The 19,308-nt window shown below is 48.9% G+C and overlaps 1 protein-coding gene across 1 annotated transcript; it reads right to left on the bottom strand.

Annotated features, from left to right (window-relative positions):
- Nucleotides 1-376: 376 nt before the first annotated feature.
- Nucleotides 377-18,670, bottom strand: LOC122543826 (heterogeneous nuclear ribonucleoprotein U-like protein 2). Its single transcript, XM_087983747.1, has 14 exons — nucleotides 17,985-18,670; nucleotides 14,025-14,199; nucleotides 12,878-12,954; nucleotides 12,072-12,211; nucleotides 11,512-11,611; nucleotides 11,253-11,365; nucleotides 10,456-10,719; nucleotides 9,640-9,762; nucleotides 8,223-8,351; nucleotides 6,967-7,135; nucleotides 6,372-6,557; nucleotides 5,858-5,958; nucleotides 5,375-5,482; nucleotides 377-4,496 (listed from the first exon to the last, which is right to left on the bottom strand). The coding sequence occupies exons 1-14, from the start codon at nucleotides 18,595-18,597 to the stop codon at nucleotides 4,437-4,439; spliced, it is 2,358 nt and encodes a 785-aa protein (XP_087839873.1). The 5' UTR covers nucleotides 18,598-18,670; the 3' UTR covers nucleotides 377-4,436.
- Nucleotides 18,671-19,308: the final 638 nt, after the last annotated feature.

Genomic DNA, 19,308 nt, shown 5'->3' on the forward strand with positions numbered 1-19,308 from the left:
GTACTAGGGAGCAGAGGTTTAGGGTGAGGAGAAGGATATAAAAGGGATCTAAGAGACAACTTTTTCAGGCAGAGGATGGTGCATGCATGGAAGGAGCTGCTAAAGGAAGTGGTAGAAGCTGGTACAATTGCAGCATTTAAAAAGGTGCCTGGATGGGTATATGAATAGAAAGGGTTTAGAGGGATATGGGCCAGGTACTGCAAACAGGACTGGATTAGGTTAGATTATGGACGAATTGGACCAAAGGGTCTATTTCCATGCTGTACATCTCTATGACTAAATTGTGACAACTTAAACATTTTCATGAATGGTGCACACAGCGCAGATATTTCATAATCATGCCTGTAGTAGGCAGGAATGACAGAAAAAAGGCAGCTTACAGCAATTGTTTTTATTTACTGTATTTTTTTTCCATTTAAAATCTCTCGGTTTTGGTACTACCTTAACATTTCACTACCGCTAGGCAGCACTGTGCCCAGTTACAGACACAAACTCCATTGTACACACATTTATTATTACCAGACAGTCCCATTTTTTTTGTTCCTGCATTGTCAGTGGATCCCTCCCTCCCTCACACCCTCCCAAAAAAAGGTTAAAAACAGACACTGCGAGGCAGCATTCCAAAAATCAAGGGTACTGCAAAACAGCATGGCTGATGCAGAGCATGGCTTTCAGGGTTTTTTGCTGCACAAAAGGGTTACTCAGGCAGTGCTGCCCGTTAAACTCCTCTGTGCAGCCACTCGTTCACACAAGGGCCGTCAAGGAAAACAGCCACGGTGAAGTGTCAATTTGTAACCATAGGACTGCTGGAGACGTTTTGGGCAAATGAACTCTCCCCTCCACACCCCCAGTTTTTGAACAAATCCTTTGTCACAAATGGCTACCCTCCCATAGCACTGCTCATGAGAACAGACCAGACTTCTGGAGGATGATTAGACCACATAGAAAGTACTATACTGGACTGCAGCCACGTTGTTTCCCTGTCAGACAGGTACAATATTACAAACCTTTGACATTATTCGAACTTAGGAACAGCCAAGGACAATTAGAAGCTGACTGCTCTAAAAACTCCAGGGTCATTTAGGAGGTAAAAAGTCCCATTTACAAAAGCCTCCCTAAAGACCAAGAACTGTTCCACTAGAAAATTCTTTGTGCATTGAAAAAGACTGGCTTGTCTTAGAACCCTTTTTTTCCTTCAAAATGCATCACAAAATATGCCCAAGAAAGACCTAATCAGTGACTGGTGTGTCAAAAAGTTGAAAAATATACACCTTGGGGAAAAAAACCCACATTTAAAGACTCGTTCAGCAAGAACAGTTTTGTTTCATCTGGAACCCCCAACAGAACTAATGGGGCCATGAACTCTACAGGGTCTAGCAGGGGGACGAGGTTGGGAAAGGAGACAGAGGGAGAGAATGGAGAGGTCTTGCATTGTCTCTGAAGGGATTTGTGGCACACAGTCAGCCCTACAAGTATCTGCAGCTGCAGTCAGCGCTTGTGCTAATCAGCTAACCACTACCGGCCAAGAGTTAAATAAGGATATTTTATGTAAAAAGGATTATTCTAACACTGAGGCAAGTTGATCAACATCAGTGTTAATTGCAGTAGGAAGCAAGATTTTACGCACCTAATTCCAATAGGCATTCCAGGGACAGGAAAGCATGCAGCCAACTTCAAGCCAGTTCTGGGAACTTACTCCCATTCATTGCGCCATGTGGGATTTTGCAGTGGATCTATGTAGCTCAGTACTGGGGAAAAGGCTGGCCAAATGCATGGGGGATGAGAAGTGGTAAAGGACGAGGGGCAAGGGGGGAAAGAAAAGGCAAATAGCATTGCTTGGTGGGCAGGAAGAACATTCAGCAAACAAGTGTTTACAGGCCGAGTGAATAAGGAGCACTGTGCACACCAGCACCAGAAAGAGTGAACTCCAGAGCTTTCACCACCAACCTGCCAAGATAAACATTTAGCCTCCCTGACATTCAAGGGTTCAGGATTCCTGTCAGCTACAAGGTGTGAAATCCAGTTTTTGCAGGGGGAAGCTGGGTCAATTCATTTTACCCCCATCTCATCTCCCATCTGGCACTAACTTTGAGTAACTTTATACAACTGAAGCAGGGATTTAACCATTCAAATTTAAAAGAAAAATTTATGATGAGGGTAATTAAACAATTACACTATTTTTTTTACCTGAAACATTCATTGCCGAAATTTTCACCCTCTGCTGAAAATCAAAAGCCCTCAGAGAAGGAAGAATTCAGAGAGGGTATTATTCCAAGTCCTATGGTTAAAAGGGACACTTCACGTCGGCAGTGTCTACAGATGTTGTATGTCAGCACAAGTGAAGACTGGGCCAGAGAACATACCAGCACCTGTCAAGCCTGGTAGGATTCCAGTGACTACCTGCCCAAGCATCTGTGCCTGCTGTCCTCAGTAGGTGACTGCTAATGAGGCTGGCAGGACCGTGGGCAGCAGCGTGCTCAGTTTGAAACCACATCCTTGATCGTGGGTGGACAGGGAAAACTGGAAATCACAAGTCCACCGAAAGAGCCTGGACTTGCCACGCCCTCCCCAAGATGGGATCCTCGTCGCAAAGCCATGCACTTGTTTCTGACACAAGTCAGGATGGGGGAAAAGAGGCGGGCCACGGGTGAACGACTGGGTTGACTGCTGGCCCGACATGCTGCAGACCAGCCAGCTTCCCAACTCCCTCCACCACACGGCGCGAGGAAAGAACTGTTAGAAGGATCAAACGCATTTATCAGAAAATAGATTCATCTCTCCCCCACCCTCCCTCCCTCCCACCCCCCTCCCCACAGCTAACTAGACATTAAAAAGGCTGCACCGTACATTAATAACCTGCAGGCTAATGATTAGGAAAAACATCGCAAGTTGAAAAGCAAGTCTTATTTTCTTGTGGGTAAAATAATTAAAAAGAAAACACACAGGCAGGCACACAAACAGAAGCTTTTCTGGAAGGCCGTGGCAGGAGTGGCTGTACAAAGTTCAAAGCGTTGTAAATACAAAAACTGCAACATTATTGGCTCCACTCAACTTCCTTTGCCCTTCTCGTTCACGCCTGCACCCCCCTGGTCTGCAGCGTTAATCTGGTTATCAGCGTATTCGAGAAGATGTGAAGACAAAGAATAAGCACCAAAAGATAAAAACAAAGACAATGAAAAAGAAGGAAGCCTCTCCTCCCTCCCTTGCCCAAAGTAAATAAGAGAGCTCACCCTGAACTGGCAAAGGGGCAAACTCCCCTCACCACGTGTCTCTAATCTGGTTAGGGATGGGGCAGGATGCAACACAGCCACAGCCCCTTTAGCAATTGTTGGTTAGAGGAAGTTAAGGAGAAGACACGCACACTTATCTGTGTGATACAGACTGGAGAGACTGTGTCATGGACCCAGTAGTTCACACACATAAACCCGCTCTCTCTTCTTCCCCACCCCTCCACCACCTGTCATTAAGCCCCAAAGCCAGGCCATACTCTCAAAAGATGTGACATTCTGCCACTTGGCTGTGGAAAAGACAAGAGCCCCGCATAAAGTGTGATCTTGGGGCCAGCGTTATGACGGTTTCGTCTTCACAGCAGCTAACAAGGGGTCATGTGCCACAGGACTGTAACATTAAGACTGCAACGTGTACAGGTGGGTTTTAGATGGGCAGAACAGGCCAGATGTACTCATTCATCCTGCTACGTGCCCTGATGAAATGCTTGTGTTGACCTTCACTTTGATCATACAACTCTGAAGCCTTCTTGTTGTGAGAGTCAAACAGGGGTGGGGCTCAGATGTCAACCAGACTCAGCAGGGACTGGAGTAAATCTTGCAGCCTTTCTGATTAACCTTAAGCTGACAAATTGACAACCAGGCATCACCTTGAAAGGCATCGCCTCTGTACAATTCCAAGTCAGGACCCACACAAACAGCAGCTCCACCAGTGTTAAAGGTGTTTCCTGGCACGTTTATGTGTGCGCACACAAGTGTAAGTGATAAGACCTTTTGTAGTTATGCAAGAGAAAATGAGGGGGAAATAAATGCAATACTGCACGCACGGGTGAGATCACACACACATGAACAAGTGTAAGTGGGAAGCAGCACGCATTTGCGAGAGAGAGTGTCCTTTATACATTCCATATCAACTACTGTGGTACATCCATTGAGGAAGAGCTGAGATGCCCCCTGGAAAGCCAGGCACTCTCTGTTGAAATGAGAGTAGAAATAAAATTAAAAATAAAAACAGAAACAGAACATCTAAACACTCGCCAAAAACTCTGAGTGAAGCCCCCACAGCCACCTGCTGCTCCATCGGAATGAAACTATGTTGGAGCTTGGCTGGGGGGGGGGGGGGGGGTGTTGGGCTACTAAGAGGAAAGGGAGAAGGGTAAGAGGTGGGGGAAGAAAAGGGGGGGGGGGGTTTCACACATGGTTGAGCTTTCATCGGTAACCATAGTAATTGTTGTAGTAGCGGTTTCGCTCCTCGTAATAGCGATGCCACTAGAGACAAAAAAAAAGAAAAAAAACAGAACAGCGTATTAACAATGTCTCAGACTGACTACACATTTTATACCCATAGCACTGGTCTTAAGTACCATTGTCACACGCTGGCCCAGGTCCTGTGCTCAGTAATCCATATAGTGAGCCAGGTGAGTGGGAAGAGATTGAGACCCCCCCCCCCCCCAAGCATGTCACTGGATCAGTCTCTGCTCTTTTGTTCTGCTTTTATCCATTTTTAGAATGTGTACATCACTGTCAAGGCCCCAGCACTTGTGCCTCACCCCTTACTGACGCTTAAAAACATAGCAGTCAACCACTGCAGTGCATATGTACACCCAACAAGACATCTAATCACTTTTTAAAATCAAAGAATAGCTTGCTTGGGTCATTTCAGGTGAGAGTTGAGAGACAGCCACATTGCTGCAGCTCCAGTGTCAGGTTTATGCTAGGCCTGTTAAGGACAGTAGATTTCCTTCCCTAAAATAGATATTAGTGAACCAGTTTGGCATTCACAACATGACTGAATGAACATTTTAATAATAAATCTGGAATAAAATTAACATAGAATTGAAATTCCTCAACTTGCCTGACCAGATTTAAACACTTATCACTGGAACATTAGCCCAGGGCCTTGGATGATCAGTCCAATAACATTACCACAAACCAGGTAATGGGGTACTACGTTGTTCTGGTTAACGCTGACTAGTCTACAGACTAAATATCAAATGGGAGTACAGTCTGAGAGTGACCCATGCAACAGTGCTAAGCAAAATAGCACGTGCAAGTGCACACTCTTCTAACCCGCTCCCAAATAACAGGGAACCCAAATGACATCCTCAAATAGCAGTGAATATACACACACACACACAGACACCTACCTCACGAGCATACTCCCGGTAATAGTCCCGGTATCTGTGGTAGTCATAGGGCTGCGGATAAGGCCGATCATATTGCTGCCTGTATCGGTCATAGGGTTTATGATAATCCTGTGGCAATAAAGCAGCGAAGCAACATATCATGATGGGCACACCACTTTGGAAAACTCCCCCAGGCAGAATGAGGGAGAAATTAAATAACAAGGGCGCTCCCAGGGGAACATATTTGGGTAAAGGGGCTAGTAGCTCTCCAACACCCAGACACAAAGTAAGAAATTAATCAAAGTAAAAGGGCAAACGCAGGCCAGGAAAATGATCAAGACCCATATTTCACACCAAATGGGTTTGACACCAAGATCTAATGTTCTTAACTTGGTGTTGAAGGGGTCAGGCTGGGTAGATTTGGCTAAGATACAGATCAGCTGTGTCCTAATAGAATAACAGAACACAGAATGCCTCCTCCTGTATACCTCACCCGACTCTTACCTCTCTGTATGCTGGGTGATTGCCATAGGCTGGACCCCATCCATGCCCATACTGTGGCCGATCATAATTCCTGTTGTCCCACCTGCCCATGCGATAACCACCTGGGTGAGAGAGCAAAAAAAAGTGATGATACTTTATTCAATGCACACATCCTGGATGTGTTGATCTTAGAGTGTTATTGAGACCTGCACTCATCCAAGTAAGCGAAGAGTAAGGAGATGAGTTACTCCTTGCAGAATTCCCAGCCTCTGAGCTGCTCTTGTAACCACTGTATTTACATGGTTGTTTCATTCAAATTCTGGTCAATTGTAACCCCAAGATGTTACTAGTGGGGTAAACCCAATGGCAATGTCACTGAACCTCAAGTAGTGATGGATAGATGCTGCCTTGCTGGAGATGGTCATTGCCTAGCACTTGTTACTTGCTACTCAGCAGCTTCAGCAGGGATTTTGTCTGGGTCTTAATGTATTTTGACATGGACAAAGCAGGAGAGATGGTCAGTGCAGTGTCTCACCGTAGTTCCGGTCCCGGTCATTTCGATTGCGGTAGTTACGTCGATCCTGCCGTTTCTCCTGCTGTGGCCTGGCCTTCTTTGCTTCATCTCGATATTTGCTCACCAGCTTGCTGGCCGGTTCCTTCTCCAGCTCCACGTAGGTCACTTTGTCCAGGAAGTCACTCGCCTCAGGGAGTGTAAAATTGACTGAAATCAATGTTGAATAGGGATTAAGAAAGAGGTAAAGGCACAGATGCATACATGCAACAACTCCCTCTAGCAGTATGGTGCTGGTAGGGGCCAGAGGGACATCACTACAGACCCCTAATCCACACTTGTCCCACTGCTGCTTTTACCGATTTACTTTGATCAGTCCCCCCTCTGGTGACCAACCCCCCTGCAACTGGAAACACATTTGCTCCATCCATACCCCTCAGGATCTTGCACATGCCCTACCTAATGAAGATCCTCAAACTTTCTCAGCTGGTTTGAAAATGCTGCCGACTGATGGCACCAGACAGTTTACAACATCAAGGTACGCTATTAATTTCAGCTCGCTGCATAAACACAGCACAGAAACCCCTGGATCAGCCCAACAGCCTTCCACCCAGCTCACCTTTCATTTCATTCAATGCAAAGTCTGGGACATCATCGCCCTCCTCCGCAGTTCGCAGTTTCATCCTTGTCTTCCAATCCTCGTCACTTGGGCAAATCACTATAGCCTGGCGGGAAAATCCTTTGAAGAGAATCATCTTCCGCCGCTGGGCCGAGCTGTAGACATTGGTCTGTAAGCAGAACCATCAACGGGCAAAGAGGTCAGCACTCAGAGTCGGAAAGCCTAACACAATGACCCAAAATTCCCACCATGCTCCCAGACGCAGCTAAACGTTTTTCGGGTGGCATGGGGCTAAACAAAATCTTACTAGTGCAAAGCCTGACTGCCACCATCAGCACTTGCCAAATTAGCAAGAGACCAGAAAGCAGGGCATGTGAAGCTCAAGCAGTGTAGAAAGATTTTCTGCACTGGCTGTAGGAAAATGGAGCTTTGGACATGATCAACAGCATTGCGCAAAGGGCTTTTGCCCGAAACGTCGATTTTCCTGCTCCTCGGATGCTGCCTGAACTGCTGTGCTTTTCCAGCACCACACTAACCCTGAATCTGGTTTCCAGCATCTGCAGTCATTGTTTTGACCTTGGATAGTGATGGCTAGCGTGAGGGGACATAGCTTTAAATTGAGGAGTGATAGATATAGGACAGATGTCAGAGGTAGTTTCTTTATTCAGAGTAGTAGGGACGTGGAACGCACTGACTGCAGAAGTAGACCGCCAACTTTAAAGGGCATTTAAATGGTCTTTGGATAGGCATATGGATGAGAACAGAACAGTGTAGGCTAGATGGGCTTCAGATTGGTTCCAGAGTCTGACACAGAGGGCTGAAGGGTGTGTACTGCACTGTAATGTTCTCAACAGAAGAGAAGACTCCCTGGGAGATCAGAGTGGAAAGTAGATCGCTTGCACACTGAGGATGTATCAAAATCAACAGCAGCCTTCAAAGATTCTGAGAGATCCTCCTGCCCAATATTTTGGCTCTGCACAGTGACCTTGTAACCCCTGACCAGAATACTGTGGTGCAGGGCTGGGGCGAGATGGTGGGGGGGATGATTAGATTAATCTACTTGCACTCACTTTTGCAGACCACACTGTTTACATTGAGGAATGCTGGCTATAATACACCATTTAAACAGACTATGTGGACTGCTGCAGCACGTTGTTTAAATAGATCTTATACTCAATGCTACCACCAGCTCACTGACAGAGTGAGGTTAAAACATTCAGAATATTTCGTGGGCGATCCCTCCATGAGGAGTGTACCTGATCAAGGATATAGTTATGCTTCTTGCAGGCTGCAATCTGAATAAATTTGCTCAAGCACTGTGTTGCCTGCTGGGTCAGAACATTCCGTCGCTCTGCATTCATTTCGGGACCTTCCAGTCCTTTGACCTGGATGAACACAGCCAAAGAACACATTCTTTAAGCATTATTTACAAAAATACCTTGCAAGAATTGTAACAAACTAGACTGGACAAACAGGCAGAAACTAGCCACTAGGATACATGAACATCAACTAGCCAGAAAAGGGCATGACCTACTCTCACTAGTATCCTTCCATACAGATGAGGAAGGACACCACTTCAACTGGGACAACACATCCATCCGAGGACAAGCCAAACAGAGGCATGCACAAGAATTCCTAGAAGCATGGCACTCCAACTGGAACTCTATCAACAAACACATTGACTTGAATCCCATTTACCCCCTCCTAGAGAAAAAGAACAGGAAATGACATCACCAACCCAAGGATCCCTAAACACAAATAGAAAGCGGGCCATGTCACTCATGCTTCATCCAGAGGCTCACTGAAGATGTTACCTCGTATGGTGACAATATGTCTGAAAATGAACCTTCCAACTCAACAAGCAAGCCTACATCCAGAACCTCAAACTGAGCTACAAATCTTCTCAAAATTCGCCAAACTCAAGGTTTATAGGGATGTCAAGAAATGGAGATGAGGCCACAGTCAGATCAGGAACTGGCTCAACTTGCCAAAAGGCTTTCTCTGGCTCATAATTTGTGGCTTATGACCTTAACACACTGAAAGAAGTTTGGACTCTGAAAAAAACAGTTTGAAAGAAATTAAAAGATTGACTGGAACCTGGGCATTTATACATAGGAATGGAGTTTGGTTAGAATAAAGACTGTTAAATTGACAATTCAACAACAAAAAAAGAAAATCCCAGACCAAACTTGGATGGTGTCATGCTAGACTGTCTGAAAGCTTAAAGATAAATTGGCCTTGATAAGGAGAAAAAAAAAATGACTATGTGGTGTTGGCCCATGTAAGGGAGAGATAATGGAAAGTGTGTGTGTGTGCGTGTGCGCGTGTGCGTGTGCGCGTGTTGGAGGGAGGACAACAGAGAACACCTTTAAAATCAGAAGCATGCAAATAAAGCCAACCATTTTAGGAAAGATCAAAGCAGAATGCTCACAATACTGAGCTAATATCACCTGCTAAACACAGGCAAGAGCTGCCAATGTGATTGTTAACCTCAGTCTCCAGAGGCAAAAGAACTCCGAACTTTGAGCTCTTTATATACATGAAAAGGTTAAAAGAATCTTCAACAGTTTGAACTTGCTAGGTTGCAATTTTAACAAAATCGTGCTGTTCAAAATAAATTGAAGCCTTTGTTGACCCTAAAGACAGCATAAATTATAAACCAAGACTTCTCACCCTCATCTTGTCCAGAATACTGTGTGTGCCCAGTACGACATATCGCTTCTCTGGATTCTCAGCCACATGCTTCTTCACCCAGGTGGTCTTACCCACTCCTGGCAACCCAACCATCATTATGACCTGCAATGAGAGCAAAGTACATGCAATTAGGTGCTTGGTAATGCACTGTTTATTTTAGACAAGGAAGAGGCGCAGATTGATTGGGGCACTGCCGCGGAAAATGCACCAGAAAATATAGCTCTACCCCCTCCCCCTCCCCCCCCCCACCAAACACTTTTATTCTGAAAAGCAGACAGCAGTGTCTCAGAATAAAGCCCTTTTAAAGACAGAGATGAGGATGAATTTCTTCAGTGTGGTGAAGCTTCTCTATGACAGAAGGTTCTGGTGGCTTATTCCTGAAGTATATTCAGGATTAAGATGAATTAGAGATAATGGGACACAGACATGGTATGGGCAAAACAGTGCTGACATAAAAGATCAGCCACAATCTCAGCTAAGGGCTGGAAGGGCCACTCAGGATCATGCAAAAGTTAAGGCACAGAAAGAGGCCATTCAAACTATCACGTCCAGTCCAACTTCCTACATTCTTGGCTACGCAGTGAATAATTAAGATTTGGAAAGTGCTGCCTGAAAGCAATATGGGTGCAGGTTCCAGCAAGGCTTTCAGAGGAAATTGGATTATTCTCTGAAGAGGAATAATGGTGCTGCAGGGAGAGACAGCAGGCAAATTGGTCTTGCAGAGAGTTGGTATGCAGAATGGAATGGCCCCCTCCTACAATGGAACTACTCTCTAATTCTATTCCCAGCGCTTACTTCACATGCATCCTTAGTTTTAGGACCAACTGCTCCCCGAATACGCTCTTCCAGGGGAACGTTCTGAATGAAGACGTAGTCCTCTGGAATTGGGAAGAAGGGTTCCTCCTTGTGGCCAAAGTTGCACTCCATCACGCAGTTTTTAGAAAGGATGTGGGGGAACAGTGCTTCCTCGCCAAGGGATTCCTTGCTAATCGAGAAGGCCACCCCAAGGCATGTTCCGTTCTTTGAAAAGGACAGCTCCACTTCCTCATTGTCAAAATCCTGCAAACAGACAAACAAGAGACTGATTACAGCAAACTGCAGGCAGTGCTCAGCAATGCAAACATGGACCCTCAATACCAAAAGTCCCCCATGTTTACTCTCAGTTGCATGTGATGGTCTAACACCAATTCTGACTGACCACCCATTGACGGCAGAATACTGCAGCAGTTTGGCACGAATAAGCAATCTCACTCAGCGGCCACACGGCAGCCAGCGTGAGAAGTGCAGCAGCAATGGAAATCCAGGTACAGGAGCAGTGTAAATGGAGTTTCATTCTGTATCTCACCCTGTGCTGTACCTGTCCTCGAATGTTTGATGGGGACGAATGTGGAGAAAGCTTGACTTTCAGTTTGAGAGAGTAGATTTAGATTTACTCTGTATCCATCCAACTGCAGTGTGGGTATTGCACGTTGCTTCACTCTGAACAGCTCAAATTAAAAGAAATTCAGCCATAGCATTAATCTCAGAGGGCCTAGGATTACTTGTAATTATGGTCTTAGAGCTAATCTAGTGGACTGAGGTCATGAACTTACAGCAAAACAACCAATGACATCATTTTCATCAAACGCCTCTCCATATTCCTCAAACTTGGAGTTTTCCCACTTTCTCCCAGCTCCGTCGTAGCCATAGGAAAATTCCCCATCTCCTGCAATGTATTAATGTTTAAGCATTACCCAAATGGAAAGAAAAACACATTCATTGTCAAGGCGGGGTTAGTCAGGAGGACATTAGTCAATGCAGACACAGTGGGTTAAGTGTTGTCGCTCTGGCAACTCCATAGCATTTACATACCCAGCTGTAGTGAGGAGCTGTTCAGGGACCAACCCACACGGACAAGATGGCGCTCACTTTCACTCTCGGGCAGCTGTTTCACAGGGATCTTCTGGGTCACCTGAAACCGAAGTTGAATGTGTACCCGTTAATGTCGCAATTCAAACTCCCCTGACCTCTTTGAAGAAGGCGGAGGACAAGTGCCTACACCTTTGACTGTCAAAATATTACAAGGGAATGCACTTCCAAAGGCAGAACATTGATCCTGTGTCACCACAGGAGGCACAGACACAACGTAATCCATGCCCCTACCCTCACTGCACCGAAGCAGAGGGTCGCTGAGGGAGTCTAGGCTTGAAGCACTTTCACAGCAGTGTGTTATGGGAAGCATTTACAATGCCTTCAGTATGGTTGTCAGGTAACCATTCCTTACACTGATTGTGCTTCAGGATCAGAGCCAATCCTGAATGAAAGGCAAATTTCTGGGGCCAAGAGGTTTTGGGGGAACAGAGGCGGTACTGGTGCAATGACTATGTCCAGGTGGACCAGCTACAAGCTTATTGCAGTGAGGCCAGTCTTACCTTCACCTCAAAGCAGATTTTCCCCTTAGTCACGCCGTAGGTAGCCCGTGCACCAGCCCAAAGGTAGGCAAACTTCTCAGGGGCGAGCGGTTGCCCGCCATAGCGGTCCTTAGCCACTTGGAAATGGATGTCAGAATTATCTGTGAAGTGGATTTAAAGAAAAGAGCAAGACAGTTGAAACATTTGTAGTTTCCAGGAGGGTCAGGGCTGTTGGGCAGGTGGCCAATCCCCAGCTTCACCAGAGTTTGGGGCACACCAGAAATGCTTATTTAAAACCACAGGTCACAGCCAAATCTTAAAGTGACCAGCCTGTTGGTTTCACGTGGAACAATTAACATCAATAAGACCAGAGGTGCTGGGGAGCACGGCCACAGTGCAGCCAACCTGAGGGTACTCCCCACTCTGGAACCTGTAAGGTACAAAGTCTGTTCTGCTGGCCAATGTAAACCCCGCGAGTCAGTTTTAACTTCTGCCGAGTGGATTGAACAACCGGTACATGCAGTGGCGAACTGCATCTGCAATGAGATGTCCTACAGTCGAACTTTCAACAAAGTGCCATTGGTTGCCGGTTGAACGAAGCCTGGAGTATCTCTCTCCAACTCATCTGGAATGTCAGCAACAAACTCCCATGATCCAACAAGTCTCCACTGCTTCCGATTTGCTGACAACCCCCCACCGTTCCCATGCCTTCAGTAAACCCCAAAAGCCGTACTACGCGGTCTGAGGGCATAACGGAACTATTAAGAGACCATTTTTAAACTGACGGAGTAAACGTTGACCGTGGCCTCACAGAACGTCGCACTTACAGGTGTCGAGACAAACTAAACTGTCGTCAAATTCCTCTTCAGCCTCCTCCTCCCCCGCAGGCACCGGGGACTTTGCCCTGTAGGGATCAACAGACACAATTTAGAGGCTGCAGCAGAATAAGATCAGGGTATGGGACAGCAGCGCAGCAGCAGAGGATGCCTCGAGTGAGACCGAAGTGGAGTTCAAGGAGCAGGGGAGGTGATTAAGAAAAATAGTAACAGTAGCAGAGGAACCTTACCAACAGAAAGCAGGTCATTTGCTCCACACAATCTTGAGAACAAGTACCACTTAAAGTAAACATCAGGTCAAGCATGATCAGAAACGCATGTTATAACAAATATTGGTGTTCTGACTTACCCAAAAAAGTTTGCTCAGAGACAGTTAGATGATAAACACAAGGAAGTACACAAGGGCTTGGCACTTTCCAAGCAGGATTGTTATTTAAACACATTTCACCAATACATCTCTCTTTCTAAGGCACCAACTCCACAGAGACTGGATCAGCACAGATACTTTTATGTTCTTCAATAATGGCCCTCAATGACCATTCCCGCCTTTCCACCCTGGGATCCTGACCCCAAATTACCAGAGATCAGTTAAATCAAACCCACCCCATGTCAAATCTCAGGTCAATTTTCTGGTTGATAAAATCCACTGTGAAACTAGGGAAATCAAGAGGCAATTTATCCTCTCTTATGGACAGATTGGGTTGTATTTTAAAAAACACAAGTAACTTGTAAGTAGTCAGATGTCAGCTATTCATGCAAAATCCACGTACGAGGCACGGATGGCACTGGGAGAATGATCTAAACTTTTGCTCTGTACAGCCACCTAATTGCAGCAGCATTTGTTGACGCAGTGTGTCAAATAAAAAGCAAGATTGCACCATACAATAGGCAGCCATGCAATCCATAGTGGCCTGTTCAGGCACTTAGTCCCTCTCCCTTTACTCCATAGCCTTGCAAATTTCTTAGATGCAACTGCTACCTCACCTCAACTACCCGTAGGTTTTATTCAATTCCACTTTGAAAATGAATACGGTTTCTTGTACTCACAGTGAAGATTCAGTGCTTGTGGAGAGCTGTAATACCTATTCATACTTAGTTGAGGTATAAATCATTTACACGGTAATGGGAATTCCCTCACCGGTTGTAGTAAGTCTCCTCCCTGAACTCGTAATACCCACGCCCACGATCATCATGCCGCCTCTTCTGTCCTCGCTTCTCATTCACGGTTGGTCGTTCCTCACTGACTGAAGCCCGTTCCTCACTGCCTCCCACTTTAGGCTCCTGCTCACTGTTCGGTTTTGTGGCCGACTCATCTGAAATAAAAGTACAAAGGGTTACCTACTCTTGAATATCCTGTATCTGAGCCGCACTAACACTGAGCAAACTGCAGTACCACATTTCACGGCACACAGAATCAAAAAGGATGGCCTTGTCAGCTTATTCCCAACATCTGGGAGCCCATTTGATTGGCACCCTATTAATCATTGGCAACATTGTGTACTGAGTCAAGCAGCTCACCAATGCACAATCAATGCCCCCTTCTGTAGTCACACCATCATCCACATAGAGGAACATGGGAAGTGTATATATGAAATCATCTCCTGAAAGTTTCCCCTCCAAGCCACACACCATCCTGACTTGAAACGTTACTATCTCTTCACTGTTATTAAGTTAAAATCCTGGAACTCATTCCGTAACAGCACTGCGAGCATCACTACACTACAGTGTGCAGGGGTTCAAGGCAGCTCATGACCAACAACATTACTAGTAATGGGCAAAACATTCTGCCATACCATCAACACACGTGCCAAAAAAGAACAGAAACAGCGCAGAGTGAATAAGGCAGTAACATCAGAACAAGAAACATCATCACTACAGTTGCATTGTAAACAGCGAATCAGAGTGAGAAACCTGAATCACTGACACTAGAGTTCCAATGCTAAATGTGAATCAGCAACGGATCACTTCTGTGACACTGCTAGCACAGTTCCAGCATAAACACAAGGAATCACAGCGTGAAACCCCAAACATTGACAATACAGTTCCGTGTAAACCTTATAAAGTAGCAGTTAGTGTAAACCCTCAAGACCCTCCCTCATGTAAACCCCACCACACTGACAATAGTTTCTGCAAAACATCAGTGAGAGACCCCTCGTGTGAACCTTGCGAGAAACCTCACGCTGACATATCAGCCAGAGACAATCCGCTGTCATCACCACCCTCCAGCATTAAACCCCTGGCTCCGGCTTCACCCCCTCCAGCATTAAACCCCTGGTGTTGGCGTCACCCCTCCAGCATTAAACCCCTGGCGTTGGCGTCACCCCCTCCAGCATTAAACCCCTGGCGTTGGCGTCACCCCCTCCAGCATTAAACCCCTGGCGTTGGCGTCACCCCCTCCAGCATTAAACCCCTGGCGTTGGCGTCACCCCCTCCAGCATTAAACCCCTGGCGTTGGCGTCACCCCCTCCAGCATTAAACCCCTGGCATTGGCGTCACCCCCTCCAGCATTAAACCCCTGGTGTAGGCATCACCACCTCCAGCATTAAACCCCTGGCATTGGCATCACCCCCTCCAGCATTAAACCCCTGGTGTAGGCATCACCCCCTCCAGCATTAAACCCCTGGTGTAGGCATCACCCCCTCCAGCATTAAACCCCTGGTATTGGCATCACCCCCTCCAGCATTAAACCCCTGGTGTTGGCATCACCCCCTCCAGCATTAAACGCCTGGTGTTGGCATCACCCCCTCCAGCATTAAACCCCTGGTGTTGGCATCACCCCTCCAGCATTAAACCCCTGGTGTAGGCATCACCCCCTCCAGCATTAAACCCCTGGTGTTGGCATCACCCCCTCCAGCATTAAACCCCTGGTGTTGGCATCACCCCCTCCAGCATTAAACCCCTGGCATTGGCATCACCCCCTCCAGCATTAAACCCCTGGCATTGGCATCACCCCCTCAGCATTAAACCCCTGGCATTGGCATCACCCCCTCAGCATTAAACCCCTGGTGTTGGCATCACCCCTCCAGCATTAAGCCCCTGGTATTGGCATCACCCCTCCAGCATTAAACCCCTGGCGTTGGCATCACCCCTCCAGCATTAAACCCCTGGTGTTGGCATCACCCCCTCCAGCATTAAACCCCTGGCATTGGCATCACCCCTCCAGCATTAAACCCCTGGTGTTGGCATCACCCCCTCCAGCATTAAACCCCTGGTGTTGGCATCACCCCTCCAGCATTAAACCCCTGGTGTAGGCATCACCCCCTCCAGCATTAAACCCCTGGTGTTGGCATCACCCCCTCCAGCATTAAACCCCTGGTGTTGGCATCACCCCCTCCAGCATTAAACCCCTGGCATTGGCATCACCCCCTCCAGCATTAAACCCCTGGCATTGGCATCACCCCCTCAGCATTAAACCCCTGGCATTGGCATCACCCCCTCAGCATTAAACCCCTGGTGTTGGCATCACCCCTCCAGCATTAAACCCCTGGCATTGGCATCACCCCCTCAGCATTAAACCCCTGGTGTAGGCATCACCCCCTCCAGCATTAAACCCCTGGTGTTGGCATCACCCCTCCAGCCTTAAGCCCCTGGTGTAGGCATCACCCCTCCAGCATTAAGCCCCTGGTATTGGCATCACCCCTCCAGCATTAAACCCCTGGCATTGGCATCACCCCTCCAGCATTAAACCCCTGGTGTTGGCATCACCCCCTCCAGCATTAAACCCCTGGCATTGGCATCACCCCTCCAGCATTAAACCCCTGGTGTTGGCATCACCCCCTCCAGCATTAAACCCCTGGTGTTGGCATCACCCCTCCAGCATTAAACCCCTGGTGTTGGCATCACCCCCTCCAGCATTAAACCCCTGGCTCCGGCGTCACCCCCTCCAGCATTAAGCCCCTGGTGTAGGCATCACCCCTCCAGCATTAAGCCCCTGGTATTGGCATCACCCCTCCAGCATTAAACCCCTGGCGTTGGCATCACCCCTCCAGCATTAAACCCCTGGTGTTGGCATCACCCCCTCCAGCATTAAACCCCTGGCATTGGCATCACCCCTCCAGCATTAAACCCCTGGTGTTGGCATCACCCCCTCCAGCATTAAACCCCTGGTGTTGGCATCACCCCTCCAGCATTAAACCCCTGGTGTTGGCATCACCCCCTCCAGCATTAAACCCCTGGCTCCGGCGTCACCCCCTCCAGCATTAAGCCCCTGGTATTGGCATCACCCCTCCAGCATTAAGCCCCTGGTATTGGCATCACCCCTCCAGCAATAAACCCCTGACATTGGCATCACCCCCTCCAGCATTAAACCCCTGACATTGGCATCACCCCCTCAGCATTAAACCCCTGGCATTGGCATCACCCCCTCCAGCATTAAACCCCTGGCATTGGCATCACCCCCTCCAGCATTAAACCCCTGGTGTAGGCATCACCCCCTCAGCATTAAACCCCTGGTGTAGGCATCACCCCCTCCAGCATTAAACCCCTGGCATTGGCATCACCCCCTCCAGCATTAAACCCCTGGTGTAGGCATCACCCCCTCCAGCATTAAACCCCTGGCATTGGCATCACCCCCTCCAGCATTAAACCCCTGGTATTGGCATCACCCCCTCCAGCATTAAACCCCTGGTGTTGGCATCACCCCCTCCAGCATTAAACCCCTGGTGTAGGCATCACCCCCTCCAGCATTAAACCCCTGGTGTAGGCATCACCCCTCCAGCATTAAACCCCTGGTGTAGGCATCACCCCCTCCAGCATTAAACCCCTGGTGTAGGCATCACCCCCTCAGCATTAAACCCCTGGTATTGGCATCACCCCCTCAGCATTAAACCCCTGGTATTGGCATCACCCCCTCAGCATTAAACCCCTGGTATTGGCATCACCCCCTCCAGCATTAAACCCCTGGTGTTGGCATCACCCCCTCCAGCATTAAACCCCTGGCTCCATCTCTCCAACTGGAAACAGACAACATTTGGCACCCCCCTTCCCCAAATCCCCCTGATGTGAGCTCATCCACCCCCCCCCCCCTCCCACTCCCACTGGGGACGGGGCTCCCAGCGGACTCCTCCAGTCTCCCGGTGGACGGACGGGGAGGCCTTACCGGCCTGCGGCTCCCCGCCGTTGCGCTCCTGGGCCTGGCCGGCCTCGGCCTCCTCCTCCTCTTCCCCCTCCTTCTCGTCGCGGCCCTCCGCCTTCGCGGACTGGCCTCCCTCCGCCGCCTCGGAGGGCGCCGGGACGTCCGAGTAGTCCATCGCCTCCTGCTGGGAGGTAGGCCTCTCCTCATCCCCGAGCTCGCCTGCGGGCCACCCGCCGTCGTCGCCGCCGCCGCCGCCGCCTTCCTCCTCCTCACGACGACGACGACGACCCGGGCCTCCTGCCTCCATTAAGGCCTCGGCCTCTCCGCGATCTCCCCCCTCCTCCTCCTCCTCCTGCTCCTCGTCCTCCTCCTCCTCCTCTTCGTCGGCGAGTAATTCTTCGTCCTCCTCCTCGTCCTCCTCATCGCCGCCGCCGCCATCGGTGTAGGCCCGGCTAGGCCTCGGCTCGTCTCCTCGGCCGCCGCCGCCGCCGCCTCCTCCTCCTTCCTCGGACAGGAGCTCGGCGTCCAGGGCCTCCTGCAGCCGCTGCGCCAGCTCGACCTTGAGGCCGCGAGTGTCGAGGCCCCTCTCCTGCAGCTCCTGCCTCAGCTCGGCCACCTTCAGCTTCTTCACGTCCATCGTCGGCGGGGGCGGGGAAATATTAAACCACGCACACGGTCGGTGAGGAGGAGGGAGGGGGGGGGGGTTGGGTTGGGGGGGGTGGTGGTGTGAAGAAATGTTTTAAAAAAAAACTAAACTCCAGGTGGTGAGGGGGGGGGTAATTCGGTCGGTTTCTTCCTTTTGAATTTTAACCGTTACCGCCCCCTCCCCCTCTCTCTCTCTCTCGACCTCGCCGTCTCGTAACGGCCTAGATTTTTCAAAAAAAAACAAAATGGCGCCTCCTCTCTTTCCCCCCCCCCGTCTCCGCGCCTTTTTTTTTCCGCCACCCCCAGCGCCGTCCGAGGCGCGTTGTCACCCCGCCGGCGATTGGCTCCTTCGCGCCGCCTCCCCGCCGGGTCCGATCTGCGGCCGGCCAATCGGGTGCGCCGGCTCATCCCCCCGATTGCTCACCCAGCACGCACCGACCTACCTCCCCACCACCCCGGGGCGCGCGCCTCTCCTTCCGTCACGCCCACTCTGATTGGTCCCCTTCATTCCCGCCAATGGGATTCCCCGACATTTCCTTGCGTCCGACCATTGTTTTCCTCCGTCCGCAAAGGCCGATGGGAAATGTAGTCTTTCGAAAGTTTTTCCTCCCCTTCCTGTCTCCAACCCTCCTCTATTCCACTATACTGGGGGAGGCCACTCAGCCCTTCACTTTGGGGTAGTCTGGCCTTGGCCCAGCACTTT

This window comes from Chiloscyllium plagiosum, unplaced genomic scaffold (assembly GCF_037043375.1).
Source record: "Chiloscyllium plagiosum isolate Xiang-an unplaced genomic scaffold, Cpla_swu_hap1 HiC_scaffold_46, whole genome shotgun sequence".
NCBI lineage: Eukaryota > Metazoa > Chordata > Chondrichthyes > Orectolobiformes > Hemiscylliidae > Chiloscyllium > Chiloscyllium plagiosum.